Source organism: Raphanus sativus, unplaced genomic scaffold, assembly GCF_000801105.2.
Source record: "Raphanus sativus cultivar WK10039 unplaced genomic scaffold, ASM80110v3 Scaffold1249, whole genome shotgun sequence".
Taxonomy (NCBI): domain Eukaryota; kingdom Viridiplantae; phylum Streptophyta; class Magnoliopsida; order Brassicales; family Brassicaceae; genus Raphanus; species Raphanus sativus.
The window spans coordinates 1-23,752 of NW_026616562.1; the positions used below are offsets into that span (position 1 = coordinate 1).

The 23,752-nt window shown below is 30.3% G+C and overlaps 2 protein-coding genes and 1 pseudogene across 2 annotated transcripts; all 3 read left to right on the forward strand.

Moving 5' to 3' along the window:
* Positions 1–7,296: 7,296 nt before the first annotated feature.
* Positions 7,297–13,859, forward strand: LOC108856668 (protein DETOXIFICATION 40-like; annotated as a pseudogene).
* Positions 13,860–16,708: 2,849 nt separating this feature from the next.
* On the forward strand, positions 16,709–18,586 carry LOC108859007 (septum-promoting GTP-binding protein 1-like). Its single transcript, XM_018632843.2, has 5 exons — positions 16,709–17,260; positions 17,515–17,638; positions 17,715–17,811; positions 17,905–17,944; positions 18,024–18,586. Exons 1-5 carry the CDS (start codon positions 16,925–16,927, stop codon positions 18,270–18,272), a joined length of 846 nt encoding a protein of 281 aa, XP_018488345.2. The 5' UTR covers positions 16,709–16,924; the 3' UTR covers positions 18,273–18,586.
* Positions 18,587–21,913: 3,327 nt separating this feature from the next.
* LOC108835845 (vascular-related unknown protein 1) lies at positions 21,914–23,460 on the forward strand. Its single transcript, XM_018609068.2, has 3 exons — positions 21,914–22,380; positions 22,643–22,714; positions 22,980–23,460. Exons 1-3 carry the CDS (start codon positions 21,997–21,999, stop codon positions 23,163–23,165), a joined length of 642 nt encoding a protein of 213 aa, XP_018464570.1. The 5' UTR covers positions 21,914–21,996; the 3' UTR covers positions 23,166–23,460.
* The last annotated feature ends 292 nt before the right edge of the window (positions 23,461–23,752 follow it).

A 23,752-nucleotide genomic window follows, 5' to 3' on the forward strand; every position in this document is an offset into this window, starting at 1 on the left:
TTGTATCATTTGTAAGTAATTTATTTATTTTTTTACTAGTACAATATAATTTGTCAGACAATATTTTAAAACATGTTAATATACTTTTTCTTTACAAAAAATAACAGTCAGAATATTCTGATGCATTTCAGTGGAAGCAAAAGTTCACTTATTCGTAATTTTATTTGTAATTTTGCTGTATTCTCTTAACTAAAATCAATAACCAATAACTAAATCTAAAAACTTTAAAACAAAATCAAACTCCAAAAATCAAATCCAAAACTAGTCAAACAATCTCAGTCTAAATCTAAAAGATGATGAATGAAATGGGCCTAGTTAACTGAGATTAACTTCAATTACCTTCTCAGATCTTAGCGAGAAATCCCGTCTTGTTGTTTGTATCGACGAAGTCAAACAAAGTCGAGAAGATGTAAACCGTGGAAGACGAAACTGCAGATTCTGCAGAAGAAGAAGGAGGAGAAGGAGAAGGGTCTTGGATCGGAACAATAAAGAAAAATCATTTTATAATTTTAAAAAATGACAGATTTATTTTCCCTATGTGTTTATTCTTTTGTGGGGAAATCAATCCAAGATGCAACTAATTAAGATCTGTTGATTCATACGTTTTGGGTGTTTACTAGTAAAATCAATAAATAATATTAAATTATTTGCAGCATGTGTCATCTCCGTTAACTGTTTCCTTTTCAGTTTCTTTAAATAAATTTCAATAAAGGTTATAAGCCTTATAGGTCAGGGCACGTTTACATGTACATAACGGCTATATTTTATGTTTTCCTTTTTCTGACGTCGGCTCTTGTTTAACGTTTACGATATTAATTTATTCCCCGGTTTCAAAAAGTTTTAAAGACAATTTGTCAAAAGGTTTATAAAGAAGATCACCGTTAAAAGAAAGATTTTGAGTTAATATTCTTCAGTTTAAGGGGACCTGTACTTTTAATTCGTTAATCGTTACAAACAATGAAAACGGGACAGAAACGTATGTAGATCAGATAATTACCAAATTTTATATGTGTAGGACAGCAACTAGCGTCAGCATCAATAGATAAAGCTGTTACGGAAGTAATTTTACTCTCTGTAAAATTACGTCAGCGGCGCGTCAGTCACCAAGGATTGATTAGGACAGGAAATCGAAGTTGTCGTGCCGTTGTTTATTTCTACGTCCTATCTGCCGGTTGCCGTTGGCGTTGCCGCTGTTATTTCTAACATCGTATCTGTCGGTTATTACTTGCTGTTGCGATTGACAAAAAAATCTCACAGGTCTATTGTTAAACACAAATAAAAGAGTGTGATTGGTAAATTATAGAGTAACTGAGCGTAATAGAAATTGAAGTAATAAAGAAGAAAACTAGTAGAATAGTTAAGAGGGAAACTAGTAGAATAATAAAGAGAAAACATTAAAGTCCAGTGATAATTAATTTTTTTACTTCAAAACAGTGAGGGAGAAAAGTGAACAATATACATTCAACTAAACAGTATTGAACGTAAGAAAAATAATAATGGTTTCACCTGATTGGCAAACATTAAGTGGAACCGAGAGAAAAAAAACATTTCTCGCTAAAAAGATTCTCGCTAAAAAGGCTATTCAGTCATACCCAAAGTGTTGAACAAAAAAAAGAGTTGAAACAAATAAAATCATATCGTTACTCTTCTAATAAAGAAAGTATTTATATTATTTGGTTGAGAAAATAAAGAGATAAATTTTGATAATTATAATTTATTAAAATTATGACAATGATAACTACAATGGACAACTATATCATCTTACGAGGATGCACATCTATTACAGTTCAATTTGTAAAACATTAAGCCCTTTTTATGAAAATCGATGCCTCAAGTTTGTACTTCCAGCTCGCCTAACTATTATATTTTGTATAATTTAAAGAGTAACGAATTATGAATAATTTTGTGTGTGTGTTTTTTTTTACTAATTTGTATGTATTAGGATTACAATCGCATAATGTATGCATTAACATACTTGCATATCAATTTGTAATTATTGAGTACCATCTTCATATCTTGGCTGTTGAGAAAACCACATTAAATTGTACGTAAGACACATGCAATTGCTTATGAGAATAACACAGAAAATGATATGATTATTGTGTTCACAACATTATGCAGACTTGTTCTAAAGCGTATAACGAATATCCGTCACAATCTCAAAATTTCAGTATACTTGAAAAAAATAGAATAAAATAAATCTGATTCATTTCAGATACAATCATTGGCGTAAGATGCTGATATTGTCGACGTCGAACTTGACAAATTAATTATAGAAAAGCATATAAAAGTCAACTAGCGACGTGCATTAGCTCGTATAGGAAATATACATACATACTGAAGCATTGTTGCTTAAACAAAATCAATTGAAGTTCAAAAATAAAACAATTATGTCTGTAAACAGCAAACGGCAAACTCTACCGCCAGACGTAAGGCTGATAAGATCATCATTTTGGATGATTCCGACGTCCCGGTTTCCGGTTGACAAAACAGAGAAGATAGAGCAACCACAATGTATCTCATAGTACTTGGATCTGCGCAGTCTCTTGCGTACAAGCTTTCCACAAAACATAACTCATCCCATTGATTTGATTTAGCTCTAAACAGGTTTTTGATTAGCTGTATCCGATCCGGGTTTTGGTTCGGTTCTTTCAAAACTGTCATAATTTTGGTTTGCGAATCAATGTATCAAATATTCTCAGTTTAATCATGTGGACTCATAGCTGCTTCTAAGATTGAGTAAGGACACAAATCTTGGGACCAGCACTGCCCCGTCGTCTGCCAAATCTTCTAACCGCTTCCATGTTCTTTCCCGTTTCACTTGGAATTTTACTAAACACTCATCAAATAGAACTTGGTCCATGTCACAAAACACTTTCTCACGTTTATGCGTGTTTCTCTCAAGAGCTGGCAAGACTATAGGCATGATCACTTTATGGTTCTGAGTTATCAGGTTCTTATATTATATGTTCGTTGTTCCATCGAAACTATGCTCTTCAGAAACCTACCAAACAAAAAATAAAACACAACTTCCTTTATACTTTTATCAACGGGAGAGACAATGCAAAAGTTATGTATCCGAACCTGAAAATGTGAACTATTGATACATCGAGCAATTACCGGAATAAAGAAACCATACAACGTTGAAACTCATCAGCTTGAGTTGCTTCCAAGACTTCTCCTAACTCCCCAAGAAACATTAACTTGAGCTATTCGTCACACGCCAGTTTTCACAAGGCCTCTGGTAACAGTATCAGCGAGCTTTGAGTCTTTCCCTACAAACTGAACTATATAATAACAAAGCTGTGGTGATAAACAGATCTGCATTTAGCCTTGTGGAGAGGAACCAAAGCACGTATAAGGAAGAGCTAATGATTTTCTTTTAAAGGCAATGCAAAGAAAAAATATACAAACAAATCAAAAACAAGACTATACCAAAATCCAGAAACAATGTAAGGCAAAGAAAAAAACGCTTATAACAACTGAGTACAGAACAGAGCATCAAAGACAGGCCCGGCTCAAACTTTGGACAAGCCCTGTGCTAAAATGAAAAAAAATACTAAATATTTTAGGTCCATTTTAACTCATGTTTAATTAAGGCCTTTTATATAACCATCTAACGTGTATTTTAAATACATCACGTGTTCTTCTTCTTTGCAAAAAAGACGAAACCTAATTTTTGTTTCAGATTGTGTTCTTTATCCGCCGTTTCTATTACTTTTCACAGAAATCTTAAAATTTGGACATTTTTCTTATAAGGAAAATTGATTAAAAAGATAGGACCCGGTGCAAATGCACCGTCCGCACACCCTCAGAGCCGGCACTGATCAAAGACAAAACTACAATGTTCGCCAGTCCAACCTAAGAATATACTAGTGAAGTATTAGTCTATGCATGGTCTCCAAAATTTTAGGAAAAAAATACATATATAGATCCCTTAATTTGTAAAAGAAAAATTATATAATTCCTTACTAAATTGTCTATAACCGCAAATTGGCTTTTTCTTCACTAGTGATCATCAAACACAGCTACATACAAAGACTTGTATATTTTAGATTTAACTATTTGCTAACATGCTTTTATATGTTTTAATTTTTACTAGTTCTAGTTATATATGTTTAAATGTTTTAAGAGTTTTGAAATTATGTAAAGAAAATACATGTATTTTAAACATATAAATTTAGATATTTACAGATTTGACAACTTTCATACACCATATAGTTATATGATATAGAAGAGTTTCTATAGTGGATTCTTTTGCAAATTTAGACACAAATTTGCAAAAGAATCCACTATAGAAACACTGAAAACTAGTCCCACATGTTGACTTATTGATTGAGGCCAATGATCGATCGATTATTTAGCTTTAATAATAAGAAAGATTCTCTTTTGAATAACCAGGGTTTGGTGGTATGAAGCCTAATTGGTTAGTTTTTTTATGGCTCTGTTTATCAGCACCATTTAGATCTAGTTATTTACAATAGGAACTAGATATTCATGTCACCTAGCCACGCATGCAGATATATTTGAGATGGTAGGTTTTGAATCTGAAATTATGAGATGTCAATTCAAATCCTATATTGAAAATTTAGATAAATAGTGTCTACTATATAAAATGTATCTAATTCTGATTAGTATAAGATATTTTGGAAAGGAATTCAAAACCAAATCCATGTGAACTTTGCTACTTCAATTTAAAGTAGACAATATTATACTATTCTACTAGTTTAGATATGTTCACTAAAATGTTTAGAATCAAAGTTAATAAAGAATTAGTTTTGGTTCTCAAATTTTTTGAAAATTTAATATAAAAATAGGCTTTCAAATTATGGATTTTTTTAGTAAAACACTTTGAAAAATGTTTATAATTCTCAAAATTTCAAATGTGGCCCTATTGAAATGAGGTGGTTTTGTTTATCATTAATGTAAATAAATAAGAAAATAAACAGTGTAAATAATATGACTAAAATGTATATATTCATCACCTATAGTTTACGGTTTGAATATTCAAGATCAAAAATAATTTTTATATATAATATAAAGGCCTATAAATTTTGACATTCGAAATATATTTTGATAAAATTTGTGCATGGCATATAAATAGTTTGGGTACTCAAAACTGCTCAATTAACCAAATGGAAAGGAAAAATATCTCAATAACACGAGTTTGTAAACATTTCGATGTTTTGATCATTTATTCATTAATAGAACATTATTCTTCTATATATTTTGGATTAGCTCTCCCAACAAGAATAAACTTTTTTTAAGCCATCGGCAATGAATAACAAATCTGTAAAATTTCACGGATAATCTTCTCCAAATAGTATAATTTTGTTTCTGAAATCATAAATTGCATCCACCTAAAATGTTGGTTGGAGTTTATTAGTCTCTGATTTTGCTATCAATTCAAGGGTATCCAAAATTTAATTGATGTTTGTGGTTAATTAATGTAAATACTATAAATATGTAAGACTTGAAGGAGTGATCCTTTTCTCTCAGATGCTAACATTATGATGATGTAGAAATATTTGTTGCATCCTATATGATGAATTATTGTTTGTATATATCAATATACCCATGCGGATATGAATCTAACCCATTACAACATTCATCAGTTACTTCTTTTACCAAAAAAAACAAAAAATTAGTTACTTTGAATTTTACGCTGCAGTTATTGCTTTTTGAGATTTAGTTAACCAAAAGAAAAGTTTGTTTGTGCTATCTTTTAGTACTTGTCTTTTCCAAAAAACAATACTTTATTAATTTTTAAAAATATATATATATATACATAAAATTATTTGCATTTGGTCATTACAATTAATTACACATCAGATTTATGATTATTAAATATCTTTTGCTTATCATTTTAATCTTTATTTTTCTATATCTCATAATGATTTCAGATTTATTTTATAAATTCAAGTTTTACACATAAAATTAAATAAATAATTTATAATATGTGAAAACTAGAATTAGACAACAAAAATATTACAAAAGAAACATAATAAAATATATTTTTCAAAAGCTACATGAAGACAAAAATTATGACACACACATTTAAAATATTACAAAACGCTATGGTCTCTAAAATTTGTTTTGAAACTCCAAAATCTCTAAAATATTGTCCAAACAAATTTTTTGTAACCAAAAATAGAATATTTACGGAAATAATTTTAGGGAGTAATGTGGTATTTCTCTTGTATTTTAATATTTCCTATGTATTTTTATTGATAGTTTTATATTGTAGCGTAAGATTTGATTAATTAATATTGTTGCAATATGTTTTATATATGTTTTAGTTATATATAAAAGTTTTATGAATCTACATTAACTATGAAAAATATAAGAATTATAGAGTAGATTACAAATAATTTTGAAGTTAAATTTAAAGTTTTAGTTTTGGAGAAGAACACCTTGAAATTTCAAATATAAAGTTTTGCATACTCTAAAAATCTTTGTGGAGATGCTCTTAGCGTCTCGGCTGGTTTTCCCAAGATCTTTGGGATTAAAGAATTTGACCCAAATATATCCCAATTAACAAGAGAAATAAATGTCTGAACTTTGTTAATTTTGCTAGTAGAATAAATTAGAATAACTATCTAAGACAAACTTGAAAATTGATAGATTGATATCAGATCGCCTATTGTTATCATTAATAAGAAAATCACAAAATAAATTATAAAAAAGAAAAAAGAGAAGAAATTTTTGAGCTTGTTTATTGGAAAGCATAACAGAATTACAATTAAAAAAATTCCTTCAAAATGTTCTGAAGGAAACAAATTTTTCTTGTAAATCTAGTTTTTTCTCTATTTTTAGTTCTTCTAATTATAGTTTGATTAATTTTACTTTTATCATCCGCAAACATAGAATTTAGGGATGATAGTTGTGATGTTTTACAAGAATTAAAAAAATAGATTATAAATTATTTTGTACTGTTTTAAATTTCTAAAAATAAAAAAAAAATAGTTCTTTTAACATTTTTGACTATGAGCTGTGTTGTAGATGAATAAATAAAAAATCTTTATTTAAAATGAGTAATATATATAATAAAATAATATTAAAGTGTATACACAAATATATAAATACATTTTTATTTTCTAATTTATATTTACCAACTAGTATCAAAAATTATCTATATAAGAACTTTAAATCAAAATATTTTCTATAAAAAATTCCTTAACCATTAATATATTTTTTATTTATTTATCAAACAACAATTTTTAAAAACTAATATGAATATTCATAAAAAAAAAATATCATCAAGCGAGAATCACGAGTGTACATATAGCCCCCACTCGCCACCCTCCAAAACACATACACATAAACTGACACAGAAACCACAGATATCTTGAAGCGAGAATCTCATGGACTCGTCTCAAAACGATGTCGTATACCAACGGCTTCTACAGCCTCAGCTTTCTCCCTTGCCGGAATCCAGCAACGGCGAGTTAGAGAGAGTGCTTTCCGACTTGGAAACTCCCTTGTTCCGCCGCCTACGTAAAGCCACCATGATTGAATCCAAACTCCTTTTCAAACTTGCTGCACCAGCTGTCATAGTGTACATGATAAACTACCTCATGTCCATGTCTACTCAAATTTTCTCCGGTCATCTAGGAAACCTAGAGCTAGCTGCTGCTTCTCTCGGAAACACAGGAATACAAGTCTTCGCTTACGGTCTCATGGTAACAACATGATCTTTAGTTATGTTATATACTGTTTTGTAATAATAATTCTGAAGCCTCCAACTTTGAACATATATACGTTACGTAGCTAGGGATGGGGAGTGCAGTGGAGACGCTTTGTGGACAAGCGTTTGGAGGGAGAAAATACGACATGCTCGGCGTTTATCTCCAGAGATCCGCCGTGTTGCTCACGCTCACCGGCGTCCTCCTCACCGTAATATACGTTTTCTGCAAACCCATTCTTCTTTTCCTCGGGAGTCGCCCGAGATCGCTTCCGCAGCGTCTCTCTTCGTCTACGGCCTTATCCCTCAGATCTTCGCCTACGCGATGAACTTCCCTATCCAAAAGTTCCTCCAGGCTCAAAGCATCGTTGCCCCGAGTGCTTACATTGCAACCGTCACTCTCTTCGTTCATCTTCTCCTAAGCTGGCTCGCTGTGTACAAGCTCGGGTGGGGTTTACTCGGAGCGTCGCTCGTGCTGAGCTTCTCGTGGTGGATCATTGTGGTGGCTCAGTATGTTTACATCGTGACGAGTGATCGGTGTCGTGAGACGTGGAGAGGGTTCAGTGTTCAGGCGTTCTCGGGGCTACCGAGTTTCTTCAAACTCTCTGCCGCCTCCGCCGTGATGCTTTGCCTTGAGACTTGGTATTTTCAGATCTTGGTTCTTCTCGCCGGACTCCTCGAGAATCCGGAACTTGCTCTTGATTCTCTATCTATTTGGTAAGTCTTTTCCAAAAATATTTTCTTAATATAGAAATATTTTACTAGTTCTTGTTATAATCTAGGAAGATAAAATGGTTGGCAAGAAAAAGAACTAGGAAAAATAATCTATAAGAAATTTTCATTCCTTCTAAAGAAAGCTTTTTGTTAACAAATTTTAATTAATATTTTTTTGTTATTTCTTCGTAAAAGCAGATGAACAATACTATTCCATTATTCTAGACACAATAGTAAAATTATTTCCTTCTAAAAACCTTTTTTTGTTAACAAAATTTTAATTAATACTTTTTGTTAATTTCTTCGTAAAAGCAGATTGATAATATTATTCCATTATTCTAGATAATAGTAACACTCTTTCCTTTTTCTTCCAAAAAGACAGTCATACGTAAGCTACTTTATTCTATGCTTTGCTTTGGCATACCTGCCTCTTGAACGGAACCAAACATATATTATTCCGTTATCTTGAAATTCGACCAAATTAATACGTTGGTTATAGTCTTTTCCGATGGATGTTTTAGAAATGATTCGTCAATTCTTTTAGTATTGCCAATTAGGTTGAAAAGAACGGAACATAACTTCTGTAGGAGTACAAAGTGAAGTTTGGTTGTAGATATGAAGGTTTTGTTAGTTGCGAACGATTGATCGAACGCAACCTTCCTTCATTTTTGCCAATAAAGCTTTTATTTAAGAATTCTTGAACATATTTTTCCCATTTTTTGTCTTCATCTTCAATATTAGTATTTTTACGGGAAACTTTTTATTTTTTTGCGAAAAAATAATTCCTGTAGTTTTGACTATGAAATTATTTACTTGGAGTGTCGTACAAAACATTTTTTTCTTCGTCTTTTTGTCGGTTACCTGCATCTTTTTCTTTGTTTTGTACTATATTATACAATAGTTGAAAAACTAGATTATAATACAATAGTCTTTTTCTTTATCAAAAAAAATACAATAGTCTTTTTAAGTAGATTTTTTTTTCTTTTAAGTAGATTTTTTGTTTACCATGAACCTCTTGCGTTCGAGGGTGCTTTATCATTTTTCATTCGTCCAAAGTTCTGTTTTCTCCATTACCAAACAGAAAGAAGTTAGACGTAGGCATGGGACATAAATAATTTTAAATAGTTAAACTTACTATTTCTATTTGACTCATTTAAAACGAGTATTTTGTTGTAAAAATGAGTATTTGGCATATTAAGTACTTGTCAAAATTTTGAATATTTGCAAGTTACTTAACTCGTTCATTTACTTGCTTAAATTTTTTACTTAAATCTGAATTGTTTGATTAATTAAATCTATATTTATATTTAAAATATAAAAAAACTCAAATTACAATATATTTTAGATTAAAAGTTAGATTACTAGGCCTAATATTTTAATAAATATTTATTTTATTTTTAAATTACAAATCTCTATTAATTTTTTTTGTAAGAACATAAATGTTAACATTTATATTAATTTTTGTTTATAAAGATATAAATATTAGCCATACATACTTAATAGATATTAAGTATAACTATAATATGGAAAATGAATAGTAAATAACAAGTCAAGTAGTTTCAAAAGTAAAAAGGTTTTATATTTCATTTTTACTTGCAAATAATAAAAATAGATATTTGTTATCAGATTTGTCGATAATAAGTAGTTACTTTTTTAAGCTGAGTACGGAACAAATAGCAAATACAAGTATCAAATACTTATAATCAATCCTAGTAGAATCCATTTTGTTTAGAGACTTGTACCAAATCTTGATCACATTGCACCATTTTTATGTAGAAGTTAAATTTTAATTTTTTTATAATATTGTATTCAGGCATGCAATGAAAATGATGGTTCATATAGATATGTTTTAACTCAGATTTGCTCTTCTTTTTGTCAAAGCAGTTTTCACTATATTATACATATTTTCTGTTAAACACGATATTACATACTCTATATCTTTTTAAGATAAAAAATATTTTTAAAAAGATGAGTTATAAAAAACAATTTCAAAAGATGAATTATAATAAATGTTAGTGGTAAATTATTTTTTTAATCTCAAATTTTCTTAGTAAATAATTTAGAAATCATTTGACAACACTTTTAATATTGTTATTTAATAGGAGCAGTGGCGGAACCAAAAATATTTTTGAATGGGATCATATTATAAAAATTTAATAATTAAAAATTAAATGTACTATTATTATAACATAATTATTAAAAAAATAATAGGGACATATAAAAATGTATACATAAATTAATGGGGTCAAATGCTAAATTTTAGTTAGATATTGTAATAATTTAAGAAAATAATACACTAAAAATTCCCCAATTTTACTGGGGTCACCTGACCCCACAACCTCCTCTCTGCCTCCGCCCCTTAATATGAGCACATAACAATATTTTTGTAGTACAAAGTGAAGTTTGCTTGTAGATATATTAAAATTAAGTTAGTAGCGACCAATTTTGACACTTTTGCTGCTCATAGTTTTATATGAAATTTTACAGGGTGTATTTAGTTTAGTATTTAAAAGAATTTAAATATTGCATTTATTTTTGCTCATTCTTACTATATTTCGGTATCCAGCATGACGATTTCTGGATGGGTGTTTATGATCTCTGTTGGATTCAATGCAGCGATAAGGTCCGTGCTTTAAAACTCATGTTTCCTCCGTTTCAATAATCTAATCTATTAATTTAGGGATTATCTACTATTTGAAGTTCTCATTTAAATTTTGGACTCTTTCATAATTGTTGCTAGAATATATGATGTCTCCTATACAATGCAACCTACCAACTTAAATTAAACCAAATCTTAACCAACATAGATTAGTTAAACCTAACCAGTAACACTTTTATAATATTTTTGGTTAATCTCTTAATATAATTAGATCTAGGACTGGGCGTTCGGGTACCCATTCGGGTTTCGGTTCAGTCCATTCGGGTTTCGGGTTTTCGGGGTCAAAGATTTCAGCCTCATTCAGATATTTTTAAATTTCGGTTCGGGTTCGGTTCGGATCTTTATGGGTTCGGTTCGGGTTCGGATAACCCATTTAAAATGTTTTTAAATTTTCAAAATTTATTATATACTCTAAACTTTCAAAATCTATAAGAAAAATAATATATTACATATAAATTTTCATAACATATATGCCAAAATACCTTAATTTAACACATAAATTAGTTTTCTTTGAATATTTGGATAAAAAATCAATAGATATTTAACTATTTTGGTGTTTTCAGTATATTTTAGCTATTTTAAACATTTACTTTTGACTATTTGCATATATTTTCCGAGTATTTTGGAAAATTAAAAGGTATCTTATATATTTTAATATTTTTAATATACATTATATATAAAAATAATGTATATATTCAAATATATAAATTTATTTCAGATACATTCGGGTACCCAAAATATTTCGGTTCGGATCGGGTTCGGTTTCGGTTCTTTAAATACCAAAATTTTGAATCCGTTCGGATATTTAATCAATTTTTGTTCGGGTTCGGTGCTACTTTTTTGGATCGGGTTCGGTTCGGTTTTTCGGGTTCGGATTTTTTGCCCAGCCCTAATTAGATCATATAAAACTGAACCACTCTTAAATCAACGAGTTCTATATCATTCCAGACATAAGAGAAAAAATATCCGACTCATTTACAACGTAAGCATACAAAGACCGTGTATGCTTATGCTCATTGATCTTCCAAAAACCAAATAATTGTGTCATAGACCAACATAGGCTCATGTTCGTATCACTAACTTTACTTCCATATATTTACTTTTCACCTACATCATATCACAACATACACAGTTATACAAGAACATGATTTTTTTTTGTTCAAACAACCAAATAATAGTGGCATATGGTCAGTAGATTTTTTAAATATATTTTTTTATATATTACATTTTACGAGACTATGTGTATAAGTTTTTTTTTGAAAAAATGCATAACTATGTGTATAAGTTAAAAGGTAAAAGGTGTGACAAGGCAAATTATTATACTAAAAATAAAAGAAGATTAAATACAAACTAATAACAAGTACAACACAAATTATAACACTATTAAATTCTATATATATTTAATAAAATATTATATATATGTCTAATATGTATATATATATAAATATTACACAAAATATATATAATATTATATACACATATTATATATACCATATATTATTAATTGAAATTTGACAAATCAATTTCCGCCCTTTAGGGCGGGTCCTAATCTAGTATAAAATTAAAAATGTCCTATCTAAAAGTATTCCACCAAAATATATAAGTTCTTGCATTCGACAACCACTCAAATATGCTAAATCACCCTGAACATGATCTCTCTTTTTTTTTCTCTAACTAAACTTGAGTAAGCCTCTAAAAATTGATGCTATTGATGTTGATTCAGTGTAAGAGTGAGCAATGAACTTGGAGCTGGAAATCCTAAATCAGCAGCATTTTCTGTAATCATCGTTAACATTTATTCGTTGATCACATGTGTGATCTTAGCCATAGTAATTTTGGCTTGTCGTGATGTTTTGAGTTATGCATTCACCGAGGGTGAAAAAGTATCGGCTGCAGTTTCTGAACTCTGCCCGCTTCTTGCCTTAACACTTATCTTGAATGGAATCCAACCAGTTCTTTCCGGTAAAAACTTTTTTTTTCAAGACCTTAATATTACAAATCAAAACAGATGAATGCTGTTTAAGAAAAATGTGAAAATGTCTATTCAAGGTGTGGCGGTTGGTTGTGGTTGGCAAACGTTTGTGGCAAAAGTTAATGTTGGATGTTACTATATTGTTGGAATTCCTCTCGGGGCTCTCTTCGGATTTTACTTCAAATTCGATGCCAAGGTAAGATAATTTTATGCTCATTCATTTTAAAACTCAAAAACTTATATTTAGTTATTCATTTAGTTTATCCAATGATCCTCGTACTAATAATGTTATTAATAAAATTCTAATCAGTAATCATACCCTTCATTTTTTGTTGATGTTTTAGGGTATATGGACGGGAATGATATGTGGTACGCTTATACAAACCGTTATTTTAGCGTGGGTCACGTTTAGAACGGACTGGACAAAAGAGGTAACTATGCGTTTTTCTATGTGTTCATTAGTTCATATCTATGTTTCATTGATTTGAAGAAAATTGGATGTTATGGTTGTTTTAGGTGGAAGAAGCTTTTAAAAGGTTGGACAAATGGAACAACATAAAACTAGAAGTGGTTCCCGAATAATGCAAGTCGATGGAATTTGATGACCAATGAACCGATTGGATCCATTGGTTTAATGAAAATCGATTCAAATGCTCAAGATAACCGATGAGCTGGTACCTTTATTTTTTGTTTGGGCAACGGGTGGGATGTACTATATATAGGACATGTCTTTTATCTTTGATTAATATCTGTGCATGCTTGCTTTAAAGTTAAAACTAAATAATAAGTTGGTAAGGTATGCCAAATTAAAATGGCCATTGCTTTATATATTTGATTGCTGTCTCTTTTTCTTATAAATTACTGACAACTTAAAATCAACTGATATTTTGTTAGATTAGGTCATTATGAATCATTAATGTTCCTCTTTTGAAAGAAGGTGCAATTTGGTTGAGAAATTTTGAGTGAAAAGGTTGGAAACTAATTTTTCCTATAAAATGGGCCTAAAGAATGTCTGGCTGTAAGAAAACTGAAACTAGGATTTTCTAAGCTAAGTACCCATATCATAAGTTGAGCCCAGTTCGTTTGCGTTGAGAAAGACAAATATTGAAGTTTATATTCCTAAAGTGAGGTTATCTTCTATGCGCACAATGAGTCTTTATATGCTCTATCCGCCATAGTTAATGTCGAATTTCCTCCAAATATCAAAGAAAAAATCCCACTTACCGCATCTATTGATAGTAGTTCAAATTCTTTTCTATATAAGCTTCTATCTGGAATTTTAGAAGCCATGTTTATCGTGTTTAATAGAAAGATAACAAACTAGTATTATTTAGCCAAAAAAAGGATAACAAACTATTATAAGAATTTGAAATATCCAGGCCCGTTCCTTTTCTAAAGTTGGCAAAACATTAGCTTTAAGACACAAAATATAAGCAACTTTCTTTTTTTTTTTTTTTTTTGTCACTGAAATATAAGCAACTTTCTAAGAAAACTATATGTAGCTAAAAGAAAACTATATGTAGCTTTGACGGTTAAACAAGAGAATTTAGTTTTCTTTATATTTTGTTCAAACCACACCACAAACATTTTTATATTTTTTTCACTGGCCGTTTAAAGTACAACTATGAAGGCAGCATTTTTTGGTCTAACTTTGAGTTTCCTAATTTTGGGATGGCATGAACATAATGAAAAGGTTGAAAGACAAATTCTTGTTAATTAACTAATTGTCATTTTCCACTAAAAATATAGAATCTCGATATGTTATTCTCATAAAACCTTAATAAACAAAAAGAAGAAGATCAGAATCACTAAAAAGAGCTATACTCCTAATAAATAACTGAACAAGACGTACAATAATGGTCGCCACGTTACACTGGCGTCCTTTTTTGTGAACATTGCCTGCCACTGAGATGATGAAAGATGCAATTCTTTGATCCTAATGCAGTCCCCAACTTTAGTAAATCATAAGTTCCGAAAAAAAAACTTTAGTAAATCATTCAATAACGAGAGAAGTTAGCAACCATCAAGCGTTAGTACATTTAAATTTTAATAAATACAAAACAAAACCACGGTGGTCGGAGACATGTCTTTGAGTTGGCTACTTTTTATTATGTATTTTTTTCTAATTCACGTGGCTCTCAATTATTAATCAAAATATCATCTGTACCAATTCATATGGTACCAAAATTTATAAATCGAATTAACTCAACACTTCAACAGCATTTGATTATCCAATTCATATGTTTTGTTTTGTTTTGTTTTATGATCCTCTCGATATTATTTGAATTTATTTATGTGTCATATCCCAAAATTCATTTTTTTATTAAAAAGGTGATATGACTTAGTGAAAGTGATGACATATCTTAATTCTTATTATGACATGTCAAATTACATTTATGAAATTTTACAAGTTGGTACCATTTTAAAAATATAACAATAATTTATATGTATCTCCATTAAATTAAAAATAATAATATAGTTATAGATATATAAAAATTTCATATTATCTAAGAAATGAAAAAAAAAATGTAAATATTTCTATTTTTAAAACAAAATGTGAATATATCTATTAATTAAGTGTTCAGATTATGATTTAGTTAATTTGTATGAAAAGGCTAATCAAATTAGTAAATTTATTTGTAAGGATCACCAGAAAATTTGTTTTTAAAAAACTTTAATTGATTCATTGATTTAATTAATAAATTACTTTATACCACTTAAGTGTAAATATAGTTCATTTTTATGAAGTTAATTAATAATTAATCTGTTATTTTAAAATGTTTAACTCAAATAAAAAACTAAAATCTAATCATAAATGCAATATAAAATAACTAAAATGTATTTTTTAATAATTCAATCTAACATAATATAAAAAATAAAAATAAAATTGATAAGCCAAGAGAAATATAACTTATGAAAATTTATATTAAAATACTCAAAAAATTATTAGAAAACGCAAAAAAAAAAAAATCTTTTTAAAGAAAAAGAAAATTATTATCACGCAGAAAACCTCATAAGATTTGATTGTGTCGAGAGGATATTGAAATTTGTTTTATATATCACTTTAACTTGTGATTCAGAATAACGAAATTATAGGAAGAAATCATGACTTGTGTAATAATCGAAAAACATGGCTCACATAAACCCTTTCTCAAAAAACATACACATAAAAAACATGGCTCACATGTCACATGTGGTACACGAAGACACACATCATCATTGCATGCTTTGTTGCTAAATCTGAAATGAACTCAGTACATGAAGACACACATCATTAAGTCTTGTATTTTAAAATTTAATTAGTTTGAATTTTAAAGACAAGTGTACTTTGCAAATATCTTAAGAACTAAAAAGATTTATAAAATGAAAATATTCAAAATGATAAATATATATATAGATAATTGAATTTCAGATTAAAATATCCTCAAAGTCAAACATTTTTAAGATATATATACTATAAATCTGAATTAGAAAGCAAGCTGATTAAAATTAAAGATCAACGTAAGCCCGAAAATATGTAATGTGATTTGTGGTCGTCACATCCAAGAAATCCAATCCCCACCTCTCTCTCAAATCTCGTTGGCCACACATGTGTCGAAATCAAATTAAAATTAATTAATAAAAATAACACAAATAGTAATATATATTTTGAAAAAAAAAGGTTTGAAGTGTCGTTGCCCCTCCGAAAAAGAGGAGGAAACACAGAAACCTAAAAAGGCTTTCCGTATATTACCTCTCTCACCTTTCCTTTTCTTTCATGGCCAAAATGGAATCAATCAGCTTCTCTCTGGCCATCACCACATCTTATTCTTCCTGAACCTATCTTCTGACTTCTGCATTCCTTCCTTCTTCTTTTATAGTTTATATTTTTCCCTTCAATCGATCGAGAGTGAAAATGGCTCAATCCTGCGTTAAAGTCGCTCGAACCAACAATCTCAAGAACCTAGTGAACCGTCGTGTTTTGATTCTCCGTCGATTCACGCGCATTCTCCTGAACAGAATCGTCCCTTGCACTCCCGGCAAATCACAGAGTTATCTCTTGTTGTCACGCGCCGCCACTCCCTCTCCCAGTGTCTCTCGTTCTCTCCCTCCTCCGGTCGTGGACAGTGATGTCGCACGCCGCACATCGGTACACGACCACGACAGCAGCAACCGGAGATCTGACTCTGATCTTGTCTCTCTGAAAATCAGCCTCTTAGGAGATCCCGACACCGGAAAGACTTGCTTCCTGGTTAGTTTTTACTTACTTAATACAACACATTCCATCTCTCTAGGTCATTACTGGTTAATTAGTCATGTTCGGTTACATTGATCACTAGCCAATCACAGAAATTAAAACAAACAAAAAAATTAATAGCTAAAATTATTAACTTCAAATACATTAAAATTTGCGATCAGTATAGCTGCTAAAGTCGAGCCGACACGAAAAAAAAAACATAAAACAAGAATATTGATTATTTGAATTGGTTGATTTTGATTGTGAAGGCGAAGTATGTTGGTGGAGAGAAACAAGTTGAGATGAGAGAGTTGGAGAAAGGGATCCATTGTACGGACAAGACGTTATCCATGGGAGGAGCTCGCATTTCCTACAGTATCTGCGAGTTACAAGGTTAATCTCTTCTTCCTAACAAACTCAATTATATGTTTAATCCATTGCAAATCATTGGAGGTTGTTAATCAAACAGGCGCTGAGAAATCACGTGATCTAATCCCCACGGCTTGCAAGGACTCTGTAGCCATTCTCTTCATGTTCGATCTCACCAGTCGTTGCACACTCAACAAGTACAATTACTGTTTAGCCTTAATCAACATGCAACTTTTGATTAAAGCTAAAGCTTCTTCTTATTTTTTTTTTTTCTTTTTGTGATTATGCAGTGTGATTAGCTGGTATCAAAAAGCTAGAAAGTCTAACCAAGTGAGATTTTTAAGACACAACACTAATAACATTCTCAGTTTGGTCTCTTTTTATAAAACGCTTTGTGTCCTTTATGCAGACGGCGATTCCAGTTATGGTAGGAACAAAGTTTGATGAGTTTATTCAGCTTCCTATTGATCTGCAATGGACTATTGCTAGCCAGGCGAGGACCTACGCCAAGGCGCTAAACGCGACGCTCTTCTTCTCGAGTGCTTCATACAACATAAACGTAAATAAGATCTTCAAGTTTGTGACCGCGAAGCTCTTCGACTTACCATGGACTGTGGAGAGAAATCTCACCATCGGAGAACCAATCATCGACTACTAGCATCTCTTCCAAAACGTATTTGTAGATATATCTAATATAAAAAGAACTGAATCCGATGATAGTGTTTTTTTTTTTGTTTCATTCACCACCGTGGGATTGATCGGAGCACCGTTTCTAGCCGTCTTTAAAGCGAAATGGAGAGATGAGGCGGCGGAGATTTCGCCCGCTTTCTTCTGTTTCTTTTTTTATTTAAACAAGAAAAAAAAACAGAGAACAAATGGTATCGAGAGAAAATTAGCAGGAAGAAAAAAAGAGAGAGAGGAGATTGTGGATTTTTTTCTTTGTTCTTTTTGTAATGTTTCTGCCTTCGATTACCGCTGGAGAATTTTGGTTCCAGTAAAGTCTAAATAGTAAATACCATTTCGTTTTTTACCTTTTCTTAACCTACATAGACTTGCAGAGTTCTGGGGTTCAAGAAAAAAAAAAGCTTACAGAGTTCATGCTCTCAAGTGAAAAGCTGGATATATGTCTGTTCTAATTAAGAATGTGTGTTTCTTTGACTTTGAGGCATGATGTTAATTTATTCGAAGTTGTGAGGGTTTCCGAAAGAAAAATTCAGATTTCTCAAATTAACAATCTATACGAAAAACTTTTGAGGGACTTTTTTTAATAAATAACTAATTTTATTGGGACTTATTCTTAGGTTCACCCCTAGAGTGAACCTAGAGGTTCACCCAACCAATAGGAATCATTCATTTCACAATTGATATCTTTTAAAAAAGAAAACAAAATATTATCAAGTTATATTATATTTTTAAAATAAAAAATGTTAAAAATAAATAAAAATAGTAATATATGCAACAACAAAAAAATTTAAAATATTTTAGTTCCGTCATCAAAACACTAAACCCTAAACTCTAAATTCTAAACTAAAAACATTAAACACTAAATCTTAAAAATACCAAACCCTTAATCCTAAAAAGAGTTTAGGGACTAAGATTAAAGTTTTAGTATTTTTAAGATTTATTGTTTTAGTGTTTAGTTTTTTTATTTAAAATTTAGGATTATCCAAGTGTTTATGATTTACCTAAGGGTTCAGGGTTTAGAGTTCAGGGTTTAGTATTTCGATGATGGTATTAAAATATCTAATTTTTTTTTTTGCATATACTAGACTTTAGGGTTTAGAGTTTAAGATTATACAAGGGTTTAACGTATACCCAAAGGTTTAGCATATATATACCCAATGTTTAGGATATACTTAAGGGTTTAGGGTTTAGGGTTTATGATTTAGGGTTTAGGGTTTATGATTTAGGGTTTAGAATTTATTTTTTTCGATGATGTTAAAATAATATTTTTAAAATCATTTTTAACTACTATTATTTTTGTTTGTTTTCATCTTTTTTTAAAAAAACATAATATAACTTGACAATATTTTATTTCCTTTTTTAAAAGATATCAATTGTGAAATGAGTGATTACTATTGGTTAGGTGAATTTCTAAGTTCACTCTAGGGGTGAACCCAAGAATAACTCTTTTATTGGTTACTTCTCAATTTATTTCATAATATAGTTTGTATTCAATTAAAAGAGTATATATTCAGAAAATACACTTTTAAAATTATTATTAAATATATATACAATTCAAAACAAAGTTTTAGAGTATAATTAATTACACATTATCTCTTTTCAAAAGATGAATGTAAAATTGTATTTAGCGAATAAAATCGCTTTTACAATTTGTGTGACGTGCGATCGAGAAAACAGCTTGCAACTTTTGATTTTATTTAAGAACTTCTATACATAGGTGAACCACATAGTGAAAGCTTCTGCATTATTTTATTTTTGGAGAGTGATCAACCATTTTCTCACGCTTTTATCGACCATTTTTATTAATCTCGGGGTAGAAACTTGTTTTTCTCCATGTCGCCCTTGATTTTGTTCTCTCCATATTATCTGAAATATATATACGAACATAAACAATTTTGTGATGTCAAGTTTAGATCACAAAAAGCTCTACTACTGTTCATAGTTTAAAGTAAATTGTCGATCACGCATCTTTGTTATTAATTAGATAACTCCATATTTGGTTCGCGTCATCTAGTAACAAAGATCCTTGGTAACAACTTACTTGAGATCGGGACCAAACTGTGGAGCTTCAAAATTTGACAAATAAGTTATATTATGAAAAGCTACATCCATATGTGGGCAAATTTCATAAATGTCACTTTACTGGAGTAGTTACTAAAAGTTAGAAGCTACTCCACTAGTTTTACCTCGAAAATGATTATTAACAAGAAAATCACTTATAGAAGTGCTCCACTTTTAAGCTAACAACAATCCGTCCGTCATCTATATATTACTTTCAAAAATACCGAGCTCTCATCGTATCCTATCTTCACATGTTTCTGCACATCACATCCAATAGTTTCAAGTGTCATCTTTCTGTAACGGCTAAACTATAAAACCAAAAGGTCTACTTTATTTGGCGTTACCATTCTCACGCAACATCAAAAGTGGTCAAGTTCAACGAACATACATAACATTCCTCCTCTTTTTTTTTTTTGGTTTGTATTAGGGTTAAATATTAATAACTGATAAATCAAACTGCTTCACTTTAACAATTTGGGAGTTAACTATTTAACTATTCTTAAAAAAAGAATCAAATCAGATTGCACATCATGATTACGTTGTTAAAGGATATTTTTCATAACGAATTGGCCGTCTGTTTTACTTTTTACACTGACCAAGACCAACCCTCTATGGATTTTATTTTTATTTAAAATTTCGTTTTTGCATTAAAAATAATTAGCAATAGGAGTATCTCATTAATTCATTCAATGAGTTTCTTCCCATTAAAAATAAAAATAACTAATAAGTTAAGAAAAAGTAAGAGAGAAAACAAGATAAGTCTTTTTTTCAAAAAAAAAAAAATGAGAGACTCTAAAAGTATGTGTCAAGTTAATGGCTTAATTCTTTTGTTTCTAAAATTTAATTTCTTATTCAGTTTTATTAGTTGTATTTTATAGTTGAGAGACTGACTCATACCCAACCAATGCTGATGTTCATGGTTTAGATTTGTTTTTGTCTACGTTTGATTCGATTATCATAAACGCACTTTACATAATGTATATTTTTTCTGCAGACACATAATGTATAGTTTATACTCTACAATTGCGTAAATGAATATGGTGGAAAGCAATGTCTTAACTAATACTAATAAATAAATGTCTGCAAATCAACGATAAGTTGGGGCCAAATCTCATTTAAACTTATTTTTGGGTCAAAACGATTGATAAAACATCATCGAAAAGAATAAAAACATACAAATCTTAAGTTTAGCAATGTCCTAATTTCGAAAGATAATGTTTTGTTTCCTACCTATATGATTGTAGGGTCTTATTGTGTATATCCCATTTCTACCGATCGGTCCCCGAATCTAAAGCTACGTATTTAGTTATATATGCAAATGTTTTTCATTTCAGAAAAAAATAGACTTATATTTCACTTTTGTATGTTGGAACATATTTTCTAAAGATAGCTTAATGTCACATTCTACAGAAGTCCGTCGTTGGCTTTTGGTTCTCCATAAATAATTTTGATCAACGCTTTGGGACCCATGTGATGACCACATTAAGATTCCGATTATATCTCTCCAATTAGTTTTATTTCTTCTTTTTTATATATATCATGAAAATTTAACGACCTTAATATATATACATATACCAAACGCAACCACTTAAGAATCATTCCATTATATTTTGGTTTATCCCTCCTTTCTCCACATAATGGATACATTCTCTTGTAATTCTTGTGAACAAAATCACGCCCCTTTCCACCGTCATGATAATGATATTGATATTGATGATTCCGATCACGATCATCATGATGGTGTTCAGCAAGAGGAGAGTGGATGGACAACTTATCTTGAAGATTTCTCAAATCAATACGGAACTCATCCTGAAGATAACGAACATCAATATAAGAGTTCGTGCTCGATTCTGGACGCCTCTCCTTCTCTGGTCTCCGACGCCGCCACTGATGCCTTTTCTGGCCGGAGCTTTCCAGTTAATTTTCCGGGGAAGTTGAAGTTTGGGAAGGCAAGAACCAAAAAGATTTGTGAGGATGATTCTTTGGAGGATACGGCTAGCTCTCCGGTTAATAGCCCTAAGGTTAGATACTAGTTAATATAATCCAATTATAACATGATCCATGATTGAAATTTTAATCCAAATTTTTTCTTCTTTTCTTTTGCGGTGCAAATCTATAAAAATATAATTTAATTTAATTGGTAAAATATGATTGATTATGATTTATGAGTCAATTACCTCCAATAATTACTTTATAATTTTATTATTAGTCTCCTCTTGTAGTATCCTCCTTTGTAGTAGTTATAGCAAATGTATAATTTTATATAAATGATATTTTGAACAGATCAGTCAGATGGAGCATATTCAGACGCCTCCTAGAAAACACGAGGACTATGTATCTTCTAGTTTCGTTATGGTAATCTTTATACTTTCTTTCATACATATAAATCTATGTGTCCACCTATCCATTTGAATTTAATTTAGTTTATAACCCATACGGAAAAGATAGAGAATATTCATTTCGCATAATAGTTTATTAAGACAGACTTGGTCCTCTGTTGATTAGATAAGTTTTGTTTGTCTAATTATAAGGAGGGTATATGATCTTTTCGTATTAATAATCTTTACATTATATTCGATGAATATAACACGTAAATATGTTTTGGATACGGTATTGATAGGGAAATATGAGGGGCGTGGCGGATCATCAAATCCAAATCCAAGAAGGAGATGAACAAAAGATGACGATGATGAGGAATCTCAGAGAAGGAAACAACAAAAGCAACATCAATAATATGGACTTGAGGAGTAGAGGATTATGTGTCGTCCCTATTTCCATGTTGGGTAATTTCAATGGCCGCTTCTGAATGATGAGAAATACTAGTAAAACCCTTGTAACTTTTGGTGGTGTTTATGTATGTACCCATCTTGCATATATTCACATGATGTGTGTACGTCTTGATGTATATGTGCTTAATTAGATATGTAGTTTGTGTACGTTTGTATAAGTGCATATCGGTGGGATATTTGTGAAGTACACAGCGTATATGTTTGTTGTAAACATATCTTCTTCTTTTTTGGACAACGTTGTAAACATATCTAAGAGATACTATCTCATAAAGATTACGATAGCTTTGGCAAATACATGCGATTATTTATATCTCTAGAAAGTTTTGATAGAGTTATATCTAGGTTAATTGAGTTATATATATATATGCGAAGAACTTATGGCAGATTATATGGATGGCAACCACAACTTAAATTTCGTTTAGTGTAGATATGATAAGATATTACGAGTGAGTTTTTTTAAATAATACTCCCTCTGTTTTTAAATAATACATGTTTTGAAATTTTCACACTTTTTAATAAAACATATTAAAATTTACTTATTAGTGCATAGTTTTTTGTTATTTTATATTTCCTATATTTCTAAACCAATAAAATTTCAAGAAAT